General features: G+C 28.1%; 2 protein-coding genes across 2 annotated transcripts; one reads left to right on the top strand and one right to left on the bottom strand.

Annotated features, from left to right (window-relative positions):
- Positions 1–3,517: 3,517 nt before the first annotated feature.
- On the bottom strand, positions 3,518–5,066 carry LOC114163951 (protein DOWNSTREAM OF FLC-like). Its single transcript, XM_028048350.2, has 2 exons — positions 4,775–5,066; positions 3,518–4,036 (listed from the first exon to the last, which is right to left on the bottom strand). Exons 1-2 carry the CDS (start codon positions 4,932–4,934, stop codon positions 3,705–3,707), a joined length of 492 nt encoding a protein of 163 aa, XP_027904151.1. The 5' UTR covers positions 4,935–5,066; the 3' UTR covers positions 3,518–3,704.
- A 7,471-nt stretch (positions 5,067–12,537) lies between these two features.
- Positions 12,538–13,529, top strand: LOC114196202 (FCS-Like Zinc finger 5-like). The gene is made up of 2 exons (XM_028086768.2): positions 12,538–12,998; positions 13,085–13,529. The coding sequence occupies exons 1-2, from the start codon at positions 12,682–12,684 to the stop codon at positions 13,248–13,250; spliced, it is 483 nt and encodes a 160-aa protein (XP_027942569.1). The 5' UTR covers positions 12,538–12,681; the 3' UTR covers positions 13,251–13,529.
- Positions 13,530–25,617: the final 12,088 nt, after the last annotated feature.

Raw genomic sequence — 25,617 nt, 5'->3', positions numbered from 1 at the left:
TTATGATCGAGTCAAGTTCTACTTTAAAAAATGTCCCACTTGTTATGTTAGTAATATATTAATTGTTAACTGTTAATTAACAGTAGTTATAAAAAATTTAAAAAAAAAAAAAAACAACTCACCCAACTACCACCACGTGTGTGGGTACAGTGCAATGGGTACTTTCACTTTTTTTTAAATAAAAAATATAATTATCTTTCACTTTATCTTGTTTTAGAAAACTTTATCCATGACATACTTGCTATAATTTTACCCGTAAAGTTAATTATTTATTATATTTTTCCTGAATTTAATCATTTAATGTGATTTTAATATTTAAAATTTATTATTTATTGTTTTTCAAGTAGTTCCAAAGACTAAATTAGAAAAAAAAAAACTTGTTCAATTAATAGAAAATAGTGAAATTAATTAAAATGATCAAAATCATGTATTTATGTTGTATTATGTTAGTGTGTTTGAAGAGCAAAGTGAAGAAATTCTCCCCACCTAACACCTACCCATTTGGTTGAATTGAACGATGAAATCAAGGGCTTTGACATTGAAATTTTCAAAGGTGGCTTAAATAAAGAAACAAAGCAGATGGATCACGTGTTGCACCATGCATTACAAGAACACTGACTCAACAACCACTTCCTTCAATCGAATATGCCCTCGCATTCTGCGCCTACTTAATCAACCTTCATCTTCTGCAACATTTATATATTTTGTTCAACAATTGTGTTATCAATAATGATACTCATATATCAAGATCCTTAATTGGTTTTTAATTTATGCCAAAAGGTTAATTATAGTAACTATATGTTATTCAAAATTTCTCAAGTTTTTGTGAGAAAAAAATGTTTTGCTTGTAAGTTTGTTAATTTTGTTTTTATAATTGATTTAATATTTTATCTTTGTGTATTTATTTATATTTTGTTCATAATAGGTATAATGTATTTGTATTTGTGAAGTGTAAATTTTATTATAAATTTGGTGTAGTATTGTTTTGCATTTATTTATTTATTTATTTATTTTTATTTTAATAAATTTTTATGTGACGAAAAATTATTAATAGACATAAGTGTCACAATAACTGAAATGTCTAGCATATAGCTTATTTGAAAAACGTTAACTATAGTCTATTTTGGAAATATTTTAATTTCTTATACAAGCATATTTACGATAAGTTGTAATTAAATTAATGCAGTACACAGTTTTTATATTTTGAAACATATTTAATAATGTAGCTAGTTTTTATATATTATGAAAACTATTTTTTGTGATACAAATTTGTCAATATATTAAGAAAAGTTTCCTTATAAAAAGAATATTTCAAAACTACATAAAAAAAAAAAGTTATATATTAGAATACATGCAAAGAGAAAAAAGTAGGGTGCAAATAGAATCCGTGCCATCTTCAAAACTTCAGCTTATAGGTACGTGGATTGTAAACATGGGCTTAGCTCCTTTTTCATTCAGTTAGTGAAAAAATATATCAAATAATTTATTCTTAATATTTTAAAAATTATTTATTATTTTAAAAATAAAAAAATATTCTTATAATAGTATAATAATTTAATTAAAAATACATACAAAATTTTTAAATTAAAATATATATGAATATTAATTTGTAATTATTGATTACTTTGAAATGAATATTTTTTATTAAAATTTATAACATACTATTCAAATTCTTCTTATAGTAAAATTTAAAATTTAAGAAACTCTCGCTTATATTATATCAGGTATAAAGGTTAAGCGAAAAATATATATCTTTCCTTGTTGAAAAGGAAATTATATTCAATATACTTCAATTGCATTAATGTTTTATTTTAGTTAAATCCTATTGAATTGGAAGTAGTGAATATTTTTGGTTTTGTACAAAGACAAACACAAGATTAATTAGTTTTACACAAATGCATAGCAAATATTTTCAGCTTTCATGTATTTTATTCGTGATTAGGGGTGGCAAAACGGACTGGACCAACGGACCAGCCGGTCAGCTCATGCTAAAAGGAACAGGCTGGGTTGAACGTCAGCCCTGGCTTGTTGGACCGTTTTAAAAAAATAAAATAAAATAAAAATAATTAAAAAATTAATTTTTTAGATTATATATTTTAAATGTAGACATATATAATAGTATTGTAATTTAAATCATTAACACCTACAAATTAAGTTTAAATTATTAATTATAATTGAATAATTTAATATGTAAATTTAATAATTATTTTAATTTATCTAATTAAAAACGTTAACTAATTAATTAAAAGTTAAAATAATATTTTATTTGATTAAATGTGACTTTAATAATAATTTACATGTATATATAAACAAATTGAAAAAGTAAAACAAATTAAAAAATTAAAAAAAAAACTAGACGAGCCAGCTCGACCCGGTCCGTTAACCCGTCCTATACGGGACAGATTGTGATTATTAACTCGTTTCTGTTTGACAGACCAGCCCGACCCGGCCCATTTTTTGACAGATCGGGCTGGCCCGTTTGTCACCTCTTTTCGTGATATTTAAACCATAATTACAAATAGTCAGAATTAAATTATTTTTTTACTAATTTTTATGAATTTATATTCACACAGTTTTTATTCCACGATATATTTGACATAATATGTTATCAAATGTTATATTTATATGTTAATAGGTGCATAAATTTAATGTTTATTAATAATTTAATGAAAAATTGACATTTTGGTTATCTTACTTCACAATTAATCCAAATGCTCTTTCCATCACATTAAACTTATGTACATCATTTTCACAATCACGACTTAATGCATGTATTATAACCATGCACCACATAGTTTTCGGTGTCTGGGCCGCTTCAACCACAAGGCGCTTACTTTGGGCCCCAATTAGTTACTAACATTAAGAATGATATAATCCATTTTTAAAAGATTTAAAAAGTTGTTTTCAAATCGTAATTTTATGTATAGACTATAGATCTAATGAAAATCTAAGAAATGTTGTAAAAAAAATGCAAAAATCCAACTAAGTCGAATTAGATCAGGTGATGAATTTGATTAAACCCCAAAGAAATCTGTCTGCACCCAAAATCCTCGTACAGAAACAGTAAATTTAACCGTGACAGTTTCTACGGAAGTTTTTATATATAACTGTTGACAATTGACGCCATTATTAAGTTCAACCATATTTAATAATGATTTGATTGTAAAAAGAAAAAAACTGAAGTGGACGTTGATCATATTCTAAGAAATTATAACGGAAAACAATTAGAGCAGACAAAACCCAATTAAAACGGATGCCGTTCGAAATCAACCCAGTCCTCAATCACACTTGAGCTGTACCATCGAAGTGATTGGTGACTTCAATATTGTTTGCCAAAACTCAATAATTGTAAGAAGAAAAAAAATGCAGGAACCTTTAACCGCCACCAAAGGGCAGAAGAAAGCTTAACCATCAAGCCATAAATATGAAAAATTGTTGATTTATTTCACAATCAAGTCTATTATTAGTATAATCTAAAGGAAAAGCACCTTCAACGAAAAACTAACACACCCCAAAGTCCAAGAGAGGTCTTGATGTAATAATATAATTAAGCAGGGTCCTTCAACATATATTATATATAACATAATATGAAAATGTCGAGATAACACTCCACATCAAGATTGAATTAAATAGACATTAGGAAACCCAAAACGAAAGTGGATAGTGATAATATACTGAGATCAATCAATTAATTAATTAATTAATCAGTTCTCATTGTCGAACTCCTGGTATTGCCTGAGGACCTCAGCACAGCCAGCAGCAACATCCTGAGACATGAAACCCATGGCATTGGCGTACCTGTCGTCGGAGGCAATGCCATTGAAGCGGGTGAGAATAACAAGGGCTTCGTCACGGCCAGGGGTCACTTCTCTGCATTCAGGGTGGGGACTGCTTACAAGCTTAGCATTACAGATCTGATCTGCATGATCCTCATCCACGTATATTGTGTATGCTCCACTGGAATCAGTCTTTCCCTTCTTTGTGTAAACAACCTCGTTGCTCGTCCTGCTCTTGCATTGCAAGATAACCTCCGCACCTGCCAACAAAAACATCTTACAATCTTCCAACAACTACTAAGTGCATGTTTGGATTCTCATTGGATCGATCATTCGATACCACCTCAGAATACCTAATTTTAAGTAAATGCTCACTTGTGTGATCCATATTTAGAGTATTCATTCTAGATCTATAATTGATTTTGAAGAGAAATAATCGTAGATTACTTGAGATTTCGAAGTGAAATATGTTACCACTAACTTGCTTTTGAACCACCAAGCATAAAACCCTTTGGTTCAAAATCAATCTTAACAAACATCAAAGGTGCTAAATTAATTTTTGAACAGATCCACCCAAACACGCCACAATTAACAGCAAAGCAAACAAGGGTAACCTAGTAACACATAGCAACATCGGGTGCAAAAATTTAACATGACACTATTAACTAACAATGATCTTGGCGAAAATAAATTCGACGTCCTCGTCGCTAGATCTTGCAAAGTACTCATTTGTAAGTTTACAACCTGTTACACAGTCAGATCGGATACCACAGTTGCGAAATTCGAAATGAAAACTACCGTATTATCCTAAACGAAACGGTCCTAAGAGTGGGAAGGCGAAACTGAAGTCAGAAAACAAAAGCACGCCACCGAAAACCTCAAAATTACACTAAAACGTCGCGGATTCACTTTAGGAAACAGATCTGAGATTTTAGTTCATAGGACACAAATACTAGCGTTTGAAAAAGAAAAGAGAGAAGAAAACGGTTTGCAGTTACCAGCAATGTAGGTGGTTGCAGAGGTCTCAAAACCAGCACGGCAACGGTCACAGTAGACGCGACCCTTCACGCATAAAGGGTTCTTGGCTGGGCGAATGGCCGCAACCATCGCCGGAAGCAGCACACACAAAGCCAACAATAACACTGCCCTTGAGGCCATAATGCTCGTCACGGATAGAACAAGAAGAAAAAAATGGAGAATAAGAAGAGGCTTTGGTTAGGAATGAGTGAGCACAGAGCAAATTGGGGTTCAAGATTTCAATAAAAGGGGTGGTGTGAGTGTGGTAAAGTTGGAGAAACGGGCATAAAGAAAACAAAAGCAAAGCGCGTGGTAAAAGTTCACCTGCGCTGCAGCGTACCATAGAGAAAGGTGGTGACGCAAGTAAAACGTGCCACGTCATTACGATAAAAGATTGTCGGTTTGTGATGGAGATACTGGGAAGGGTGTAAAGAGAGAGGAGCGTAGAGGAAAGGAAGTGAGGTGAGGCGGTGTGAATGAATTGTCCAATAATGTTTGCAGCTGGCGCTGTCGGTGATGGCATGTGATGTATGGTAAGTTAACACAAGCTGTTCGCTCATCCAAATGAAAGTGCATCTGTTAATTCCGCGTGACGCGCCGAAAATTTTGCATTCTGGAACCTGGATCCTCTCTGTAGTAGTGTTAAAAGTCGCATTATTTTCATAATCCAAGTAATGTTCCTAAATATCAACATCAAAATTAAATGAAACATATTATAGAAAGAATGTGTTTTTCAAATCTAAATTTGTATTTTTGCAATAAAAATTCGAACTTGTAACCATTGTATTATAATTATAATTATAATGGTTTACATTATATAATTTATTTATTTTAATATTTTAAGGATTTTCTATTCTTTCTTAAATATTTATAAGATTATGTTTACTTTTATGAAGAAAAATCACGGAAAAGAAATGCTTAGCTGCAAAAGTTTCACCATTGATTGACTATTGTGACAATCGTTGATGAGGAAAAAGTAAATGATGAGTCGTTAAAGTTTCTGCCATATGGGATACCAGAGGATCAGTGTTCATCTTTCGATCCGAGACTTTATTCAACTTCATCGATCCCCCTGTTTTTGTTATTAACAAATTATGTAAAATTATTTTGTTTCAAAGATATAATTAAAACTCAAATTCGTGACTGCTAGAATTTATACATTATTTTACTCTACTGTGTAAAGTCCTTGAGGTTGAGTATCATCATTTAGTCAACCACTAATCTCGTTGTTTATGAGTTTATTTACATAAAAAATTAAAAAAATAAAATAAAACATGTTCGTTACTTGAGGTTCTCGTGTTTTATGTTGAGTGTTTCACATTAATTCGTAATGCCATGAGTCAGATTAATAGCCATAAGCACCAATTACGTCAAAGATGAATGCAATTACGGAATTAGAAGCCTCGTTCTTTCAATCTAATTTAACTACTTGAATTATTAATATTTTCTTGTATTTATAGATTTTTACTTATAAATGTACGGAAAATTATAGTATGATCTACTTTTTTATTCTTATCTTTTATTTTATGACGTAATTTAGTGTGAATCATTAATTTTTTTATTAAATATATATTAATTAATAATTCACGTTAAATCACGTATAAAAAATGTTGTCAAATAAAGTAAGAAAAAATTATACCATGAGAGAGGAAGGAAGAAAAAAAAATGACAAAGTAAGAGGGATACAGATATGGACGCGAATGTAAATATGTGACAATGTTGTGTGAATCTGACAATGTTTTTTTGTCATATCAACAAAGGTTTCATTATAAAATTATATAAATTTATAATAAAGTTTCAGATAAAAACATTAAATAGAGATCAAATATAATTGCAGTTGAGGTTAAAAAATATATTTATTCATTTTTTGTTTTATATACCGATTCGTTTTAAGAGATGATTTTGTTTCATAACAACTCGAAGAATTTTAAGAAAAATAAGCATTGAATCTTGAAAGAAAAAAACTTTCACACACGTTATTAAAATGTGAAATCTCTCAAAGATGTTCAAAAAAATATTAAAAAGTTGAGATATATTATGATGCATTTGTCATAATAAGTAAAATAAAAAAATTTGATCAGAACCAACTCGACTGAATTCGGTTGAATTTCATTCGAGATCTACTTGGTTGAATATTGTCAAATTTGGTTTAAGGTCAACTCGACAAAATTTTTGTCGTGCCCGACCAAACTGAATTCGACAAATAGGCCGAATATAGCCAAATTTTACAAATTTTATCTGAGACACACTCAGTCCAATGGGGTCAGATTTGGGTTAGGACTGACTCGGTCGAATATGGCCAAATTTTGTTTAGGTATGACTGGACCAAATTTTGATCGAGGTCAACTCGACTAAATTAGGTCAAGTACGACCAAATTTCGAACAGGACCGACTCCGCCGATACGTCCAAAATTGGGCAACGCCCACTCAACTGAATATGGCCAAATGACTAGTCCATCTCGACCTTCATCCTAATCCAACTAAAATTTATATTAAAATTTTAGATTGGATTTTTTGGATTATCCATATTTAAAAATCTAGATTTAGAAAATGGATATATAATCCATAAAACATATAAAATATAAATCAAATTAAATCCATATCCAATAAAATAGATTGAACTTTTAATAAAATGAATCTTAAATATATTTGGAGAAAAATTGATCGGGCCAAAAAATTTTAATTTTTTGTCCACCCAATGTTAAAACCATGAAATCATTATTGTGTAAATCAAATAAACATAGTGATTACTCATTAATCACTACTAAAAAACTCATATCTCCTGCTAATTTTTTTAAATTTTTTTTGTATGGAATACTTATAAATTTTATTATAAAAAAATTGTAGGAAATTGCTGTCAATTTTTTTTGTAAAATATTTTGTATAAAACACTTTTTGCAACAAATTTTGTAAGAAATACTTACGAATTTTATAATTTTGTAAAAAATAATTACTTACGAAAGAAATAACTGCCAATTTAGACCTTATAAAAAAGTAATAGGAAAAATTCTCTTCTTACGATTTTTTTTAACAAATTTATAAAAAAATTCTTATATAATAAAAAAAATTTAGTACTGAATCATTACGTATGTTACAAAAAATGTCACGTCAAGAACAATATATCATTAAAAAAAAAACTACAAAACTAATTAAAAAACAAAATTAAGAAAAGGGAGATTTTACAATATGAAAAATATTTAAGAATTTAATAAATAAAATCAACACTTAACTATACTTTTTAGCACAAACACCGTACATATTAAGTTGGACTTTACAGATTTTTATTAAAGTTCATCTTTAATCCATTAATTAGGCATCCATGAAATCGATGTAAAGTTGTGAGTAGGAAATATATAAAAAATGTTATGGAAAAAAGAAAGATTAAAAACTCTATTTAAATACAATGAGCAAGATGAACCATAATCAATATTTTGTAGGTTACGAGATTTATTCTATATTTAACTTCAATTAAAATTTATAAAAACATTTTCCTTCACACTCGAGCCAAAAATCAATGGGAAAAAGATCAGCAATATACCACTCATTCCTCGGGGTGTATTACGGATTTAACAGCAAGTTAAACTATGAAAAAGAATGTTCCTCAAATTTTTTTCACGAAAGATATAAGTCTGTAAGAAAGCCTAATTAAACAATAACACGTCCTTATTACGTTGTTTTTCTAATATATTCAATAATTACACATCGTTTAATAATCGAATCGAAATTAATAATAGTTTACATACATTATCCCTTCTCTTTACTTAAACATCTTATTTTATCACAAAATTTTGATTTTCTTGATTGTTCGAATTCATTTTTTTTTTCACTGTCTTGGTTGAGTCATTTCTACAATTTTTCTTGTTTACAATTATTTAGCTAAAATTTATTGGTTGAGTAGTCTTTTTTTTGTAGTAAGTAAAATGACCAACCTAGCATGTGCCTTTTTTTTCACATTTAAAACAAACTAACAATGACAAACACACTAACACATATACACCAAAGAGAACCAAACACGCGCTCACTTATAAAGACCTAACACAGTAACAGAGAATAAATAATATAACACGAGTAAATTAAATGATAATGAACGAGAAAATAAGTAATTAACAACATGACAGGGAACAAGTAGTTCCACAATTACAAGAACAACGAGCCTGAAACAATTTAAGGAAGGGTTGGAATAAAGAGAACGAGGAAACAATGAGAGGAATTCTAATTGTTTGAGAGTGAAAAGTAGAAATTAAGGATGTTGTATTGTTTGTGAATAATGTTTTTAAAGAACACGGTGAATGTTAAATAATACCTTTTTTTACATTGATTTTAGGGTTAAAAATATTTTATGTCCTTTAACTTTCGGTGAAATTGAAATTAGTTCATCTACGAAACTTTGGCATAATTTAGTCCTATGTATGCATAGACTTAGTTTTTTTAACTAAATTTTGTTAAGTTATTTGACGTTTCAAATGTGTTTTGTAATAAAATTTCAGTTAACATTAAAGTGAAAATGTGTCAAATAGGATAAATAATTTAAATATTATCATGAAATGTGCTTGAAACGTCAAATAAATTTAACAAAATTTGATTAAAAGGACTAAATCCACATGTTTTTAAAGATAAATTGGTCAAAATTTTTGAAGATTGACTAATTCTAAAATTTACTTGAACTTGAGAGACAAAAAACATATTTAACCCTTTATTTTATAGTAAACTAATATAGAAAGTTAAATTTAGAATCTAAGGTTTACAAATGTGTCAACCTTTTAAACAATTATATTGGAATGTAGAAAGTTAGACTCAACCTTTATCAAAACATACGTGATGTTGTTGTAAGTGTAATATAATTTTAAAAAATATTAAAAAACTTCAACATTAATTATAAGGAACAATTTCATAAAATATTTTTCTAAATCGATTTTTAGAATAGCTAATGTAGAAAATATTTTAACAATCATTTATAATCACAATAGATCCATACCTTCATGTCAATATTAAATGTGTTCATTGTTTCACGTATTTTGTTTGTTTTTTTTTGAGTTCGAAGTGTAAGAGTATTTGAAAGAGTTGTTTATTATCATGAGTTTCTTTATTTATAGACGAAGGATATAACAGACGAACCACTTATATTATAACTAGAAATCATTTTTTATTATGATTTTCATGTCACCGACCTACACTTTCTACACTTAAAAGAATAAAGGAAAATAAAAGAGAATAATTTTGAGTTTCTTCAAAAAAAAGTATACATTATTTTCATGTCCCATTATTTCCATGTCCCATGCTAGACTTTTCAAGGAAATAATGTAAAATGATGATATACAAAATCATTTTATTAGCCGTGGTGGATTTACGTGTATATGAAAATCAGTAAGTATAATTTTTTGTTTTCTTAAAATTATTATCAAATATTTGAAAAATATTTATTTGTTCTCCCTCGTCTTATTTATTTGCTCTCCCTAATTGTGCTTTTTCAAATATTTTACTTTTATTTTAAAACGTTGTTGAATTGATATCCAAATAATTTTTAATTTTTCTCACTGACTAAGATCTTAGATCCACCATTGAGTAATATATCAAGTGATAACGTCTTTTAATGTGTAACTTTTTTCATCCACTTTGATGGATATATGCATGAATCAATGATCATCATTATGGTAACAATTCATCCTAAACTTAATCCATATCAACTACAGGGACATGATGAAAAACAAAGAATTGAAAACATCAATATCTCTTTACCTTGATAATTACCCTAATAATAAAAAAAAGTAAAAGCCATCAAACAATAATGTAAAAACATTCAAATAATAATATAACATGAACACTAAAAAATCGAAAAAAAAATCACAATTGTTGTCTGATATTACAAGAAAATTTTTCATTAATAACTAATTTTAGTAAAAAAAATGTTAATCACTATAATGACCAATTTAGATAACAATTTATAAAATAAAAAAATGGTTATTAAAATAGTCACAATTATAAACAAAAAGTTATAATTTTTTTATAAAATTTAACTACCACAGTTTTAGTTATCATAAAAAATTAGTTTATAAATTGGTCACTAAATATTAGGTACCAACGTTTTACTACAAAAGAAATTAATTTTTAAATTAATCAATTTAACGATCAATTATATTTTTTTATTTATAATAATACTATTTTAATAATCAATAATATTTTATTTTGTAACCTAAATTGGTGAATATAATAAATAAATTAGTTAATATAATAAATAACAATCTTTAATCACTAAAATCAATTATTATTTAAAAGTTTTCTTATAAAATAAAATAATAAAATTATGTTAAAAATTCTGTCATTCATTTCATTGTAGATATTTTTAATTTTTTAAAATGTATTATTTTTCATCGATCCAATACCACCATTGTACAAAGTAAAATGAAAAAAAGAAAAAACTTATGAAACAAGAAAGTTATAGAAAGCACAAATATCCTTAATTGGGGGCGAGTTGGCGAGATTCGAGTAGGACCATTATAAATAATAAAACTATCCCTCAAAGCATTTAACAACAATACTCATCCAAAACTCAAACTTAAGCCATTGATTGATCTCACATGAGTTGATTCTCCATTATTATCTACATTCAGCTCCCAAAGTAATCTTTGATATTTTCACCCTAAAATTAATGGTTGCAACTAAAGATGCCTCATTTTACTGTTTTTGGATCCATCACCCAAACAAATCACGCACCAATTAGATTCTCCACTTTTGATACCTTGACATGTCTCACTCAACTCTATGCAAATAGAATACAGAACAAAAAAAATGCAGACACACTCTTCCTTAGTGTCTTTTCTACAATGTAAGCTCAAGAATTTCACAATGATCTATAATGGCTTTGACAGCAAATTTTAGCAACATCACAACACTACCATACTAGGAAAGGGTATAAAAAAGTTTCTTTTATAAAAGTTTTAATTTTTTTATTGCTTTATTTTTCCTTAAATCAAGATTTACTTAGGAGATTTAAACTTAGTTTTATTTGCAGAAAACAACATATTAGTAAAGTAAATTAGAGTAACATGAAAATAATTATATTAAATATGTTACTTAAAGTTTAAATATTCATTACCTGGTTATTTCTTTTGTTGGATAACTTGTTTTTTTTTTTTTAATCTAGGAGTAAACCATAACAAGTTTGAGTTGTAACAAACTAACGTTATGAGTGGAACATCTTGAACGAAAGTTTTACCCTCCACAAATTCAATAAACAAGAAATACTCCTCCGCACAGAATAAAAAGAAGCGTAAGTTTGATACGAAATTTCAATAATGACCTCAAGAAACATTTAAAATTTCAATGAAGTTAGAGGTAATTAATGTGATTGGGAACAGTTTGATTGTGAAGGAGATAAAATTGTAATTCAGGGGAAAATGAAGGGTATAACTGAGATTTAGTAGGTACGGATTTACCACTAAATGCAGTGGATCCCAATCTTTCCTACAATGATGTGAAATTTGAGTGGCCAATGAAACTCCTCCTAAGTGATTTTTTTTTTTTTGGGGAGACTCGAAAGTATCCTAAGTTCCCATTACAATTTGCATTTAAAAAAAGGGAAAAATTGTTAATAACACAACTTCAATAATAAAATAAAATGATGGGAACTGAAAAGGAAAGGTTGACGTGAGATTTCATTTCTCGTTAATGATGAACATCACAGGCATCATCAACGGCCCAGATTCACTCCTCGGTTTTAGGTTCTTGTTTTATTCATCTCATCTCCCAAGCCTCGCCGTTTTCCTCTCCACCTACTTGAAACCTGCTCCCATACCCTTTCTTACTTCTCTCCCCCTTCTTCCACTCAGTTACACAAAACCCACACAACAAAATAAATTATAGTAATAATAATAATTATTATTATTATAAGATGTTGTTAGGGAAGAGACCTCGTCCTCCAATGAAGAGAACTACCAGCATGTCAGAGATAACCTTCGATCTCAACACAACCTTGGACGAGGATGTTCAGAACAACCCCGTCAAGGGAGGACTTGGGCCGGACCCATGGACGAAGCACCCACCGCCAGTTGGGTCGAACGGCTTAGATCAGAGCAGGGTTTGGGCCTTAGTTTCACCCAGAAACCATAGAAGGCATTCGGAAGATTCCGCACACACCCCTGAGTTTTTGCGTGTTTGCTTTCTCTGCAAACGCCGTTTAGTTCCTGCTCGTGACATCTACATGTACAGGTAGGTAATTTCTCTTCTGTTCTGTTGCTATGTATGAAATTTTTATGGTTGTATATGAGTTGAAAACTTGAAAATGAAAATTGCAGAGGTGACAGTGCTTTCTGCAGTTCAGAATGCCGAGAAAAACAGATGAAGCAGGATGAGCGAAAGGATAATAATAAGTGTGGTGTGGCATCAAAGAAACAAGTTGCAGCTACGCCTTCTGGGTCTCAAGTTAGAAGTACCAAAGGCGAAACCCTTGTTGCCTTGTAGCTGTCGCATCTCAATAGGGTTCATCCATGATGCAATACTATTCATATACCATCCATCACCATGCCCTTTCTTACCTTATTATTAGATTTTGTGTTCATATACTTTGCCTTCCACTTTGTTTTGGTTATTTTTTCCCTTATGTTCGCTTCTGGCTTTGTAATTTTTATGATGGCGCTTTTGGAGAGAGTGGTTTTTTGCTTGTTAATCTTGTTTTCTGTAGTGATTTCCGTGGTAGTTTGAACATGATACGTAAAAGGAAAAAAAAGAAAAAATTGTAAATGATGGTATGTTTTTGATTCTGGGTGGTTACCGGGGAAACTGCAGTTCACGTACTTACTGAACTCTTTCACATCGTTGTGTTTTGTGTCTCAACGGTGGACTTGTTCGTTGATTGTGAACTCTCTGTGTTTGACGGTCAAATTAGATAGCTTTTGGTTTCTACTTTTGTTGCCTTGTAATCTTCATAGTGACACTGTTTTGGACTATTTTTGCCACTTAAAATATATGAAAATGTGTATAAATATATATATATATATATTTTTGTCATTTTTCAATTATTTCAGCAATCATTTTTTCTCACTCATTCATGAATTCAAGCTTACCAAACAAATACGTAACAGCAAAATGTATGAAACAGCAAAGTTGCGTAATCTGACCCCAACGTATGTTTATACTAAAGTTCTTCTATTTTTTTTTTATCATTCTTTTTAGCGTGCAATAATAGTGAATCCACATTACGTCCTAAACCCATCGAATCTTTTTATTTTTTATGTTTATACTTCAATTCATAACATAAGACATTTCTTTTCTCATAAACAACTAGTTAGAATTTTTTCGTTGTAAAAATGAGCATAATTAATTGTAACTCATCAGGTATTTAAATTAATCTTCATTATAAAATAAAGGGGAAAATTATCGTGCTTTAAATATATTAGTACTTTTATACACATGACAATGTATGTTAAATGCTTCCTTGCCAATTACTTGTAAAAATTTATATGTAAAATTCTATGATAACTATTATGTTCAGGTAACAAAAACTTGCATGTACGAAACACAAAACCCACCTTTCAAAAAAGAATAAAGAAGGCCTTGAAAGTAATTATAAAAAATAGTACCATATTTGAAGACATGTTGGAAAATAAATAAATTGTGAATTTAGTTATGATAATTATATAGTTCTAAATACGGTCTTCAATGTGATCTTTGCTAAAAAAAAGTTCTCCCAACTGAATTAAGCAAAACAATCTTAATCATAGTTTTGAAAGTTTTCCATCATTAACTATTAGGAAAAAAAGTTACGAACAACTTTGGAAAAAAACATTAATGATGTCAATAAAAATACAAATATCAAACAAAAAATAACCATAAAAGATGTTAAGAACAGCAAAAAAACTTAGTTGAGATATGTAAAAAAAAAAAGCCTTGTTGGTATCGATTAAGAAAACTCTAAGTAACATTGATTGAGAAATAATTTTGATGTCCTTACAATGCCAACTTAAACACTAATTCAAATAACTATTTGGTAAACTTGTGTTTGTTTTTGGAAGTGGATTTGAGATGAAGGAAAGATAGAAGTATGATGGTGCTCGAGAATAACCTTTCAACGCATTCCATCAAACAAATTTGGGCAATTTGAAGGTGTCTGAGAGACCTTTCAAGGTGTTCCATAAAAAATATTCTTTCAAAAGCATCTAAAGAAAATAATATTTTAAAGAATTCTATCAAGGCACCCAAATTAAGTGATTTGTTTATACAATACAAAATAACCTTTTAGTAAACCAAGGCATATATTTAAGATAAGGGCCTAGATACTAAAGGTGGCATTGTTTTTTCAATATCAACAACGTTTTATAATAGACGTTGAACCTATGTTAACATGCTATAAAGCAAAAAGGAGAATATTGTCGACAAGACACCTAAAAGAAATTAGACGATCTCTTAAGGCACCTGAGGATGACTTTTCAAGATGTTCTCCATTAATGATCATTCAAGACACCTGAAGAAAATTGAGTGACCTCTTAAGGAATTTGAGGATGAACTTTCAAGACATTATCTATTGGTGACTTTTTAAGGCACCAAACAAAAAAATGGGCGACATCTTAAGGCGCTTAAAGGCGGATGGATAGTTTACCTAAATAATTTTTAGCTTTACGCTATGTGATGCTAAGGTTAAAGGGGTTGTGTGGTGTTAGGCCCAATATCAATTAGATCAATAAGTCCAATGTCGATTGGGTCAGTGATTAGATTTTTAGATTTGGCCTAAAGAACTTTTAGTCTTACACTTTGCGATGCTAAGACTAAGGAGGTTGTGTGGTGTTAGGCCCAATGTTAATTTGGTCAATAAGTCCAATATCAAAGAGTGTGATAGGTATATGCTGACTGATTATCATTCTGATGGTTATGCATAGAAGGCATTAAAAACATGATACTAGAATTTATAAAGACTATTACTTTTTTTCATTAAATATTTTTTAATTTTATTTCAATTTGAGTAAAAGTTAAGAGATAGATTATTTATTTTAAGATTCAAATTAACAAATATGGATTTAAATAGTGATTTTATGATTTTTTTTATATCACTATATAATTTATTCAAAATATTTAATATAATAAGAATTATAAATTATATTATTAAAATAAGTTCAAATTTTAAATAAATTTATACATTATATATACATAATCAGATAAAAGATTTCGTATAATTTCAACAATTTATAAATCGACAGAAACTATTACCAAAACTAATATGTATTTACGTTTCTGCTATATTTTAATAAATAAATTATCCACATTATTATATGTAAATCTTAAAATTCAAACTATTTATAAAGATTATCTCAAAATACAAAATTTGATAATATAAAAAAGTTACATAATTTAACAAAACAAAATTTAAATAATAATTATATATTATTTTAGTTAAAAAAAAAACGAGAGAACGAATACTAAGGAAATTAATGTGTGGATCACCACCCGAGACACATTCAATATTCGGCCTGGCCTACTCATATTCAGGCTACCTGTACTCGTAAATGACTTTTTTTTTTTTCTTTATAATTTTTGTTATATAAATGAGTTGTATTTTATTTTCATTTTGCATTTGACGAATAATTTTATCTCTTGATTTATTTATTTGGCAAATAATTAATTGTCTAATCCAAGTAAATAAATTTTGGAAACACTTTATTTAGACAATTATTTTGAAATTATTAAAAACTTATTTTATAATAGAAATTAGTTTTGGAACTTACGAAAACGTTAATTATAGCTTAAATAAATTCTGAAATGTGAATACTGTCAATACACTATGAGAATCAGCTTTTGGAATATTAATTGGAAATTCAAAATTTAAAAACTAAAAATCAGAAGATCACAATTTTTTTTAGTATGTTCCAAAACTACTTTTTGATAAGAGTGTTTTTGGGAGGAAAAAAAAGGAAAAAGGAAAGGGTGCAATTAGGAAAAAATGGCGCAGGCAAAATTTGCTCTATCTCACTCTTGACAATTACTTCTTGCACTATCTTTTGTTAATTGTTCACTCTCCTTTCGTGGTTCTCGCCATTTTTCTCAAAAAATGTTGTTTTTCCTCTAAAACTAACTTTGTTGAATTTTGTCGGTTAAAATGTTTTTTTTTTAATTATAAACTCTTAGTAATTTGAACTTTAGTCCTTTACAATTTTGAAAATGAGTTGATTTCGTCTTTCTGCTAGTATTGTGCTAACATTGTTGATACTAACGAGACTATTTCAGGAACATTTACCCAGTTCAAAGTTACTTAAAAGAATTGTAGAAATAAAGAGAGAAGTGGAAAAAACAAACATACCTTCTCTGTCTGCGAAGGAGACTTCTCCGTGCACCCCCAACTTTTTTCCGGTACCTCCAAAATTATTCTTTTTATCCTTACCTATTTTTATCTACCTTGGTAACTGAACGTAATTAAAAAAATTTACTGCGTTGCTACTATTACTTTGATTTTAACTTCTGCAAGCATGTACCTCCAACACTTCATCGAATGTTAGATTATGTTACGGATGATAACATTTGCAACATACTTTTTTTTCATTTTCATATGTATTTTTATTTTAGATAAAATTTATGATTCATAAATTTCAGTAAAAATTGTATAATATGTATAAAAATTAATATAATTGTTTGATAATTATTTTTCATTTATTTAAGTATGTTTACATTAAAAAAATTAAAAAATACATTGCGGATGTCGATATCCGCAATACACTTTCAATGGATGTCAGGTTATGTCACGGATGTCAACATTCGCAACATACTTTTTTTCTTTCTTGTAACTTTTACTTTTTTACTGCAAGGATAAAGTGGGAACTAAAAATGTTTTTGGAGATATAAGAGAAAGACTTTGGAGTGTAGGAAGATCCCCGTCTGCGAAAATGAAAAAGTGGACCAGCCCAATTGGGCCCTTTACTGTTTCTCAATTTTTTTCTTCAGTGTTCCCCTAAAACAGAAATTGTGTAGACTCTGTAACTGTACGACTTTAAACTTGTGTATAGAAGTTGATTAGAACACAAAGTCCAATCACGAATAACTTTCCAAAGTAATTTTTTGTAGAAGGAAAAAACATTTAGGGTGTGTTTCTTTGGAATTGTGGATATGGGAAAGAGTGTGAAGATGAATTTGTGTAGATTTGAGTGGATGAATTTTTGTGTTTTTTTGAGTAAATTTAGACGGTAAAGTGAGTAGATTTAGAGACAAGTTTTATGAAAATTAGTGAAAGATTTGATTGATGTGATAGATAAAATAAATTGTAAAAATAGATAGAATTAGGAAGTTACTAAAATATCCTTGATGAAAAAAGATAATGATTTTGTAATTTGATGTTATAAAAAAATTATAATTAATTAATAAGAATTAAAAAATATTAAAATTAAAAAATTAAATTTTTATGAATGTAAACAAAATTATACAATTAAATTTTTTAAAAAAAGTTATACAATTAAATTTTTTAAAAAAAGTTATACAATTAAATTTTAAACAAAATTTAAATAAAGTTAAAAAAAAGTTTAATTTTTTTTTAAAAAAAGTAAAAAAAAAAAAACACACACACAACACTGGTGTCGTAACCGGTGTCAAACCCCTTTCATGCCAAGGCACCGGTTACATAACTGATGTCATACACACACACACACTTGCACCGCACCAGTTAACTAATTCGTACGTATATCCTAGCATTATTTCGGACTTCATCCCCACCACACGCCACCACCTCCTTCACCGCGCCACCACAACCCACCACCTTCATCCTCTTTCTCCCCCACCGAACCCAAGCACCTCATGTTCTTCCCCGTCCATGGATGCACTCAACAATCACACACCCACGATGTGCCCCAAAGTAACATCATCCATCACAGAAGGTTATTTTCGTAATCTCTCACATTATATACGAGTATCAACCCACTTTTGCGGGATGGATTAAACCATCCATCCTCCAAATCCGCTCTCTCACATCTCTTTAAATCGCACAAAAGGAACGCGGTCAACCTACAAAATCCGCTCTCCCAAATTACCTCGTACAGTGCATAACCCTCAAACGAACACACCATTAGCCTATGTTTGCAAAAATGCGAAAAATAAAAGGTATAAGTTACCGGGGATAAATACCTAAAATTAGGAAAAGAAACGTTTAATTTTCCACAAATAAACAAAGAGAAAAGTTTGGAAAATTGCATCATCACTTTTTTTTTATTTTTACGAGTCTGTTTGTTTATTTATTATTTTTTAGATTATATTCTTGATATAATTACTATGAAGAAGCAAAATAAATTATCATCACAAAAACTAGCATAGATTATATATATATATATATATATATATATATATATATATATATATATATATATAATAGTAAAAGAAAGGTATAATTACTCATATAATACCCAGTTTGGAACTAGTGTGTCAAATAGGTACCTAATTTTAAAAAAGTGTCAATCGCATCCCAACTTTTAAAAAAATGCTTCAATTAGGTCCCTTTCAGACAGAGTTGACTAACGCCGTTAGTCAACTGCCACGTGTCAGTATGTGATTTTTTTTTATTTTTTAAAATTTTTTTAAAGTTTTTTAAAAAAATTGAAAAAAAAAATGCCATGTGTCAAGTCCCTGTGTGTGACACGTGGCATTGGCAGTGTCACGTGGCATTGCAATGCCACGTGTCAGTATCACTATCAGATGCCATTATGTTGATTTCGATTTAGTCCCCATATATGTTTTTTTGTTTCAATTTAATACCTACTTACATGTATCTGATTCAATTTTGACCTAATATTTTTTAATAATTAAAATCCAATTTCTATAAAATTAAAAATAATTAAGTATAAAAGTTTTACAAAAATTAAGTATTTGATATTTATATTAAAATTTAGTGGTAAAAGTTATTTTATTAAGTATTTTTAATAAAAAAAAAATAGTATAACATTCATACCCATAGAAATTTTGGTTTAAAATTAGTAAGAAACAATGTTGTTCTATTTTAGAAAAAAATTAACAAAACATGAGTACTTAATGAAAATGTAATTAATAAAGTAATATGTTGTTTTTAATAAAAAATATTAGTATAACATTTATACAAATAATAATTTTGGTCTGAAATTGAGAGAAACAATATAAATATTAGTACTTAATTTTGTAAAAGTATTTATACTTAATTATTTTTAATCTTATAAAAAATGGATTACAAAAATATTTTAATTATTTAAAAAAATTGGGACAAAATTGAATCAGATACCCATATTTAGGTACTAAATTGAAACAAAAAGACATATATGCGGACTAAATCGAAATCAACACAATGACATCTCATAGTGACACTAACATGTGGCATTGCGATGCCACGTGGCACTGACAATGCCACGTGTCACACACATGAACTTGACACGTGACATTTTTTTTTCAAAAAAATTTAAAAAAATTTAAAATTAAAAAAATCACATACTGACACGTGGCATGTTGACTAATGGCGTTAGTCAACTCCGTTTGAAAGGGACCTAACTGAAGCACTTTTTCAAAAGTTGGGAAGCAATTGACATTTTTTTTAAATCGGGTACCTATTTGACACAGTAGCCCCAAACTGGGTACTATATGAGTAATTATACCTAAAAGAAAACTAAAATTCAAATAAATATATATGTTATTAGAACATTTCTACTATAGGTGTAACATCTCATTTAACATTCTAAACCATTAAACAAAACGTTTCATAATTAGTCAAATGTTAAATCAAGTCACAGAGTACTAACGTATGTATATCATATTACAGTCATCGCAAAATAAGATCAATTAAAATATAAATTATACGAGATCCAAATTGAATTATCAATGTATCATATATCCATACCTATTTTTTCATTATTACAAATATTAATTAAACTTTTTTAATAAAATAAAAAATAACATCAATAATATGAATCATATTATTATGATATTGCAATGTATTTAATATATTAAGTATTTAATATAAACATATTTACTTTTTCGCCAATATCAAATACATAAAAGAAAATTATAATAAATATTAAATAAGAATATCAAATAATATTAAATTAAAACCTAAATCGTATTAAAAATATACCTTAATAAATGTGAATATAATTTTTTATTATTATGTAATAAATTAAATGTATTTTAAAAATTTAAACATATACAAAGATAGAATTGATACTGAGATGGGACATGAAAATGATGAAATAATAAATGTATACATACTTATAATTACCTTCATATATAATTTAAAAAATTAAATATTATTAATTTTCAAATCAAATTTAAAAAATATAATATTACTCATCATAATTATATTTATTTTATTAAAAAATAATCATGAAAAATGGAGAAAATAAAAATATGGAAGTAATAGGCAGAGGTTGATTTGTGATCCAAGTTTTATTTTATATGGCATGGCTAATTGATGATGGTCACAACTCCCAATGAAGTTGGCCCCCATAAGACAACGCTCGTCTTTAATGCGACCTCAACTCTCCACACAACACAAGACAATCACACACACACTCAAAAATATCGATAACATCCTCTACCCTTCACCTAACAAATTATTGTTGAAATAAAACGAGTTTTCAGTGTATAAACTGATTTTATAATTGTTCCGGCAAACAACTAATGACCGATTGAGGACAAAATTAACCAGTCATGAGCTAACTAAACGTATAATTAGTCTAAAAAGTTATTAAACAAGTTTAAAAGAAATTGAACCTATGTAAATTGTTGAATCTTTCGAGAGGAAATTATCGGAAAGATTTAACATCAATAATAGATGAGTATTACTCACACATAACAAATTAACATCACTCCTAACCCAGAATCTTAAGATGAAGAATTGATGAGTCTTTATTATTGTATAGTGCTCAATTGTCTCATTTTTACTTAATAAAGTGACATGTGTAAAAAATAAAATAAAAATTCAAAAATTCAAAAAAATTAAAAAAAAAATCCGAAATTGACAGGTGGCGTTAACTTTAATCCCATCTAGTCAAAGTTAAAGGTAAGGAAAAATTGAATCATTTTTAAGAGAATGAAGACCAAATTGAGACAACAAACAACTTGAAAACCAAACTGAAATTTCATGACAAATAAAAGGATCAAAAGAGTAATTTAATCTAAAAATTACCTTTTTTTTTTCATCTCCAATAATTTTATAGATATAAATTTTATCTTATAAATTAATTTATGATCGAATTAAACTTCAAATTTACTTCATAACAATAATTATACTTTATTTTCTTCAAAATTTGAATGTAATAAATTTGAAGCATGACATGAGACTAATAACTGCACACACTACACTCCATTTTGAAACTGCATGGACTCCCATTCCTTGCAAATGTACGTGGTTGATTCCTGAACTTTTTATATGCATGGAATCATTGAAGTGATCTGCATAAACTGATTAGTATAATCATATTTTGATTCGTATTTTTTACTCACTTTTATTTTATTATTTTTTTATGATGTGATGATCTAAAATATTTAAAATAAAAAATAAAAAATAAAAAATAAAAAAATAAAAAAATCATTATTAACTTATTAACTGACTCGCAACAGAAGACACCTTAGGCCACGCCAGCGTGTAAACCTCTGTGGAGGACGTCTCTCATAATCATTTGGTCGGAACCCTACCTATGCCAATCTGCCACACAAAAGTTAAAAAAAAATACAGAACTTCATTGTCATCTTGAAAATTTTGTTTTTCATGTCCCAATTTGGCTCTGAATCAAGCTTCAGAGGACAGGGGTGGCCCCCAATGGAATGTTGAAAAATACAGAACAGTTCTCAGAGATGTGAATCAAAAGATGGTTATAATTTACAAAAAAGAGATTTTATGACTTATTTACTTTATGTAAATTATCCCTTCACTCTGCACCTGTTATGTATCCTATGGAACCAGATTTTCCACGTTATTCTTACTTGTTTTCTGTGAATGCAATTTACAATATACTCCAAAGGTTGAAATAAGTTATCGAAAAATAATAATTTTGTAAAATTTCTATACTTTTGAAAAAAAAATGACAAATTTGAACAATTTTATTTCCTAAGAAATTAAACCTTGTTATATTAAAAAATATATTTTAAAAAGATATTCTTTTAATTTAATATTACCATATTGATATTGTAAAAAATTTGTTAAAAAATCATTTTCGTTTTTATAAACTGAGTACACTCTGTGTGACGACTAGTATTTATTTTTAGTAAAGCGTAGGTCCCTTTCCGTTTCACGCTTCATTCCCCACGCCGTGCTTTAAAATTATACTACTAAGTTACAAAATAGGTAGGGTGGTACAATAATTAACAAAAACAAATGATTAGTAATCAGCAATTAATAAAAGTATGGTGAAGTGATAGAGATGGTATCCTAAAAGATAATCTTGATTAGTATGATTTATTAGGTTGTATCCACTTGCATCAACACAAATAAGCATGAGGTAATGTTAGTCGTTGCGGTTACATGTTAAGCCACTTTGCCATCTCGCTATTGACAAATCACTCATTCATCAATTCATTATCAACAAATTTCAACACTCTCTTCTGGCCTTGAATTAAAATAATAATAAAATAGTAATACTAATAATGTAATTTTCTCCAAAGTACAAACCTTTTTTTTCAAAATGTTTTAAATTTAAATTCCTTAAATAGAAGAGTACGATTGAAATAAAGTTAGATTTAACACTAGAATCTTATCTATGATGACATTAAAAATATATATAATTGTATATAAGCATATTTGAGATTCTTAATAAAATTGAAATTTTTATATAGGTTATTGGAAGTACTGTATCGAAAATGAGATCAGTTTACAATATATAAAGTTAATGTAAATTTTACAATTTTATAGAGTTGAGTTAAACATAAAATTTAATTTTTAATGATGATCAATCTTGTTGGCTGACTCTTATGAGTACAATATAGTCATTGTATCGAAAACTTTCCTAATAAAATATTTAGGTAAGTATGTATCGTTAAGATGAACGACCGTAAGAAACGAATACTATGTAATAGTGAATGATTCCACTCGAAGAGGAATGTATTAATGTAGAAGGAAATCATTATTGGCAATACAAGCTTGAGTCTAAATTCTAAATTAGGTAAAAGTGAGAAAGTTGAACACTATGTAAAAGATAAAGAACCATATATAGATTTTTTTAGGTTTTGGATTGAAAGTGATGTCAATCTCTTATTCAGATTGGACTCGAATTTCATATTGGTATTAAGTCCCTCCAATGAATCCTTATTTCAAAAGTTTCATTAGTGATATAAGAATATGAATTAAAACATATTTATATAATTCAACATGAAGAAATTTTTTGAAAATTCCGTATCGACTAATAATAAAGTTAATTTATAAAATAATTTACATAACAAGTAACACTATGGTCAATTATTTTCATGACCCACGTAATCACCCACAAGCAACAATTGTGTAATAAAGTTTATACCTAAAATTTCAACCCAGTTTCTCTTGTGCCAAAGTCAAACGCTAACTTTAGGAGATAATAGAAATAAAAATAAACAAGAAAAAGTTACAAACAAATACTAATTAAAGAAAATAACAGACCAAGACGTAGGAAAACATATAATAACTAAAATAATTAGTTTTTTTCACAAACTGAAGGACTACATATAAACCAATTATGATCCTAGTCGCATATATAAACTACATTAAAATTAACACTTTTTTGAACCTAAAATTGTAACATCAAACCTTAAAACTTTAGCTTCGATCACATATTAATGGTATTACAGATATGAATTTATTATTGTATTTAAATATAATTTTAATATTTATAAAAAAATTATAAATATAAATAAAATGAAGAGCACCAACACCATTTTATTAATAACATAAGAACTATTAATATTTATATTAAAGCAATAAAAAATATGAATGTTGGATGGATGCAACTTTTCTATACGTAAACTATTCGATTTTTAATTTTTTAAAAGTAATTTTGTATATTAAAAATTTAGTTTTAAAATTATTGTAATTTGTACTTAAATTTTAGTTAATATTATATTTTTAAATAAAATAATATACATGAGTGACTCTTTATTAAAAATATAAAATATAGGAGTTTTCATAAAATAATTAACGGTAATGAATACCATATTTGTTTAAAAAATAAGGGAAGGGAATGTCTTTTATAATTGGAGATGGTGTGATTCTCATTTTATTAAAATAAAAAAAATATTTTACTAAAAATGTAAATTCCTGTGAAAAAATAAAGGAGATTAATATTATTTTATTAAAAATACAAAAAGAAAATACATATTTTTAATACGTGTGACCAATAAAAAGTTAAATAAGATAAATATTTATTTTAAACTAAGAGATGGAAGAGTATTTTAGTGTATCCCAACTCAAGAAAAATATAGCACCAGAGACAAATAAATATAATTTCCCTTCAATAAAATAATGTATCAGTAATGCAAGTCAAGAAATATCGTTACGTGATATATTTTATCATTAATACAAGCTGTAGCAATAAATGCATTATTAATCACATTTACACTTTTCTTTGTTTTTTTCTCTTTGAATATTTATTAGCGCAAAGTATCAGCAAATAATTTCCTCTTTAGGATAGACATATTTTGGGTACACCCAAAATCAATTCCTAAAATCAATCTATGTTAATAAATTGTTTGGAGACACCCAAAATCAATTTCTAAAATCAATTTTAGATGAATAATTCACATTAAAGAGAATCAACTTATTATAGCTTCTCCATCAACCAAAATTGATTTTCCCATGTCAAATATAATCAATCTTCTTAAAGTGTTTCCAAACACACCCTAATTCAAATCCGTTATCTTTTTTAATAGGCTTAATCGG

This window comes from Vigna unguiculata, chromosome 9, assembly GCF_037176805.1.
Source record: "Vigna unguiculata cultivar grain cowpea cultivar isolate G323 ecotype 2 chromosome 9, ASM3717680v1, whole genome shotgun sequence".
In the NCBI taxonomy this organism is placed as follows: domain Eukaryota; kingdom Viridiplantae; phylum Streptophyta; class Magnoliopsida; order Fabales; family Fabaceae; genus Vigna; species Vigna unguiculata.
The sequence above is the reverse complement of the archived record's forward strand: the minus strand, read 5'-3'. Positions and strand labels throughout refer to the sequence as shown.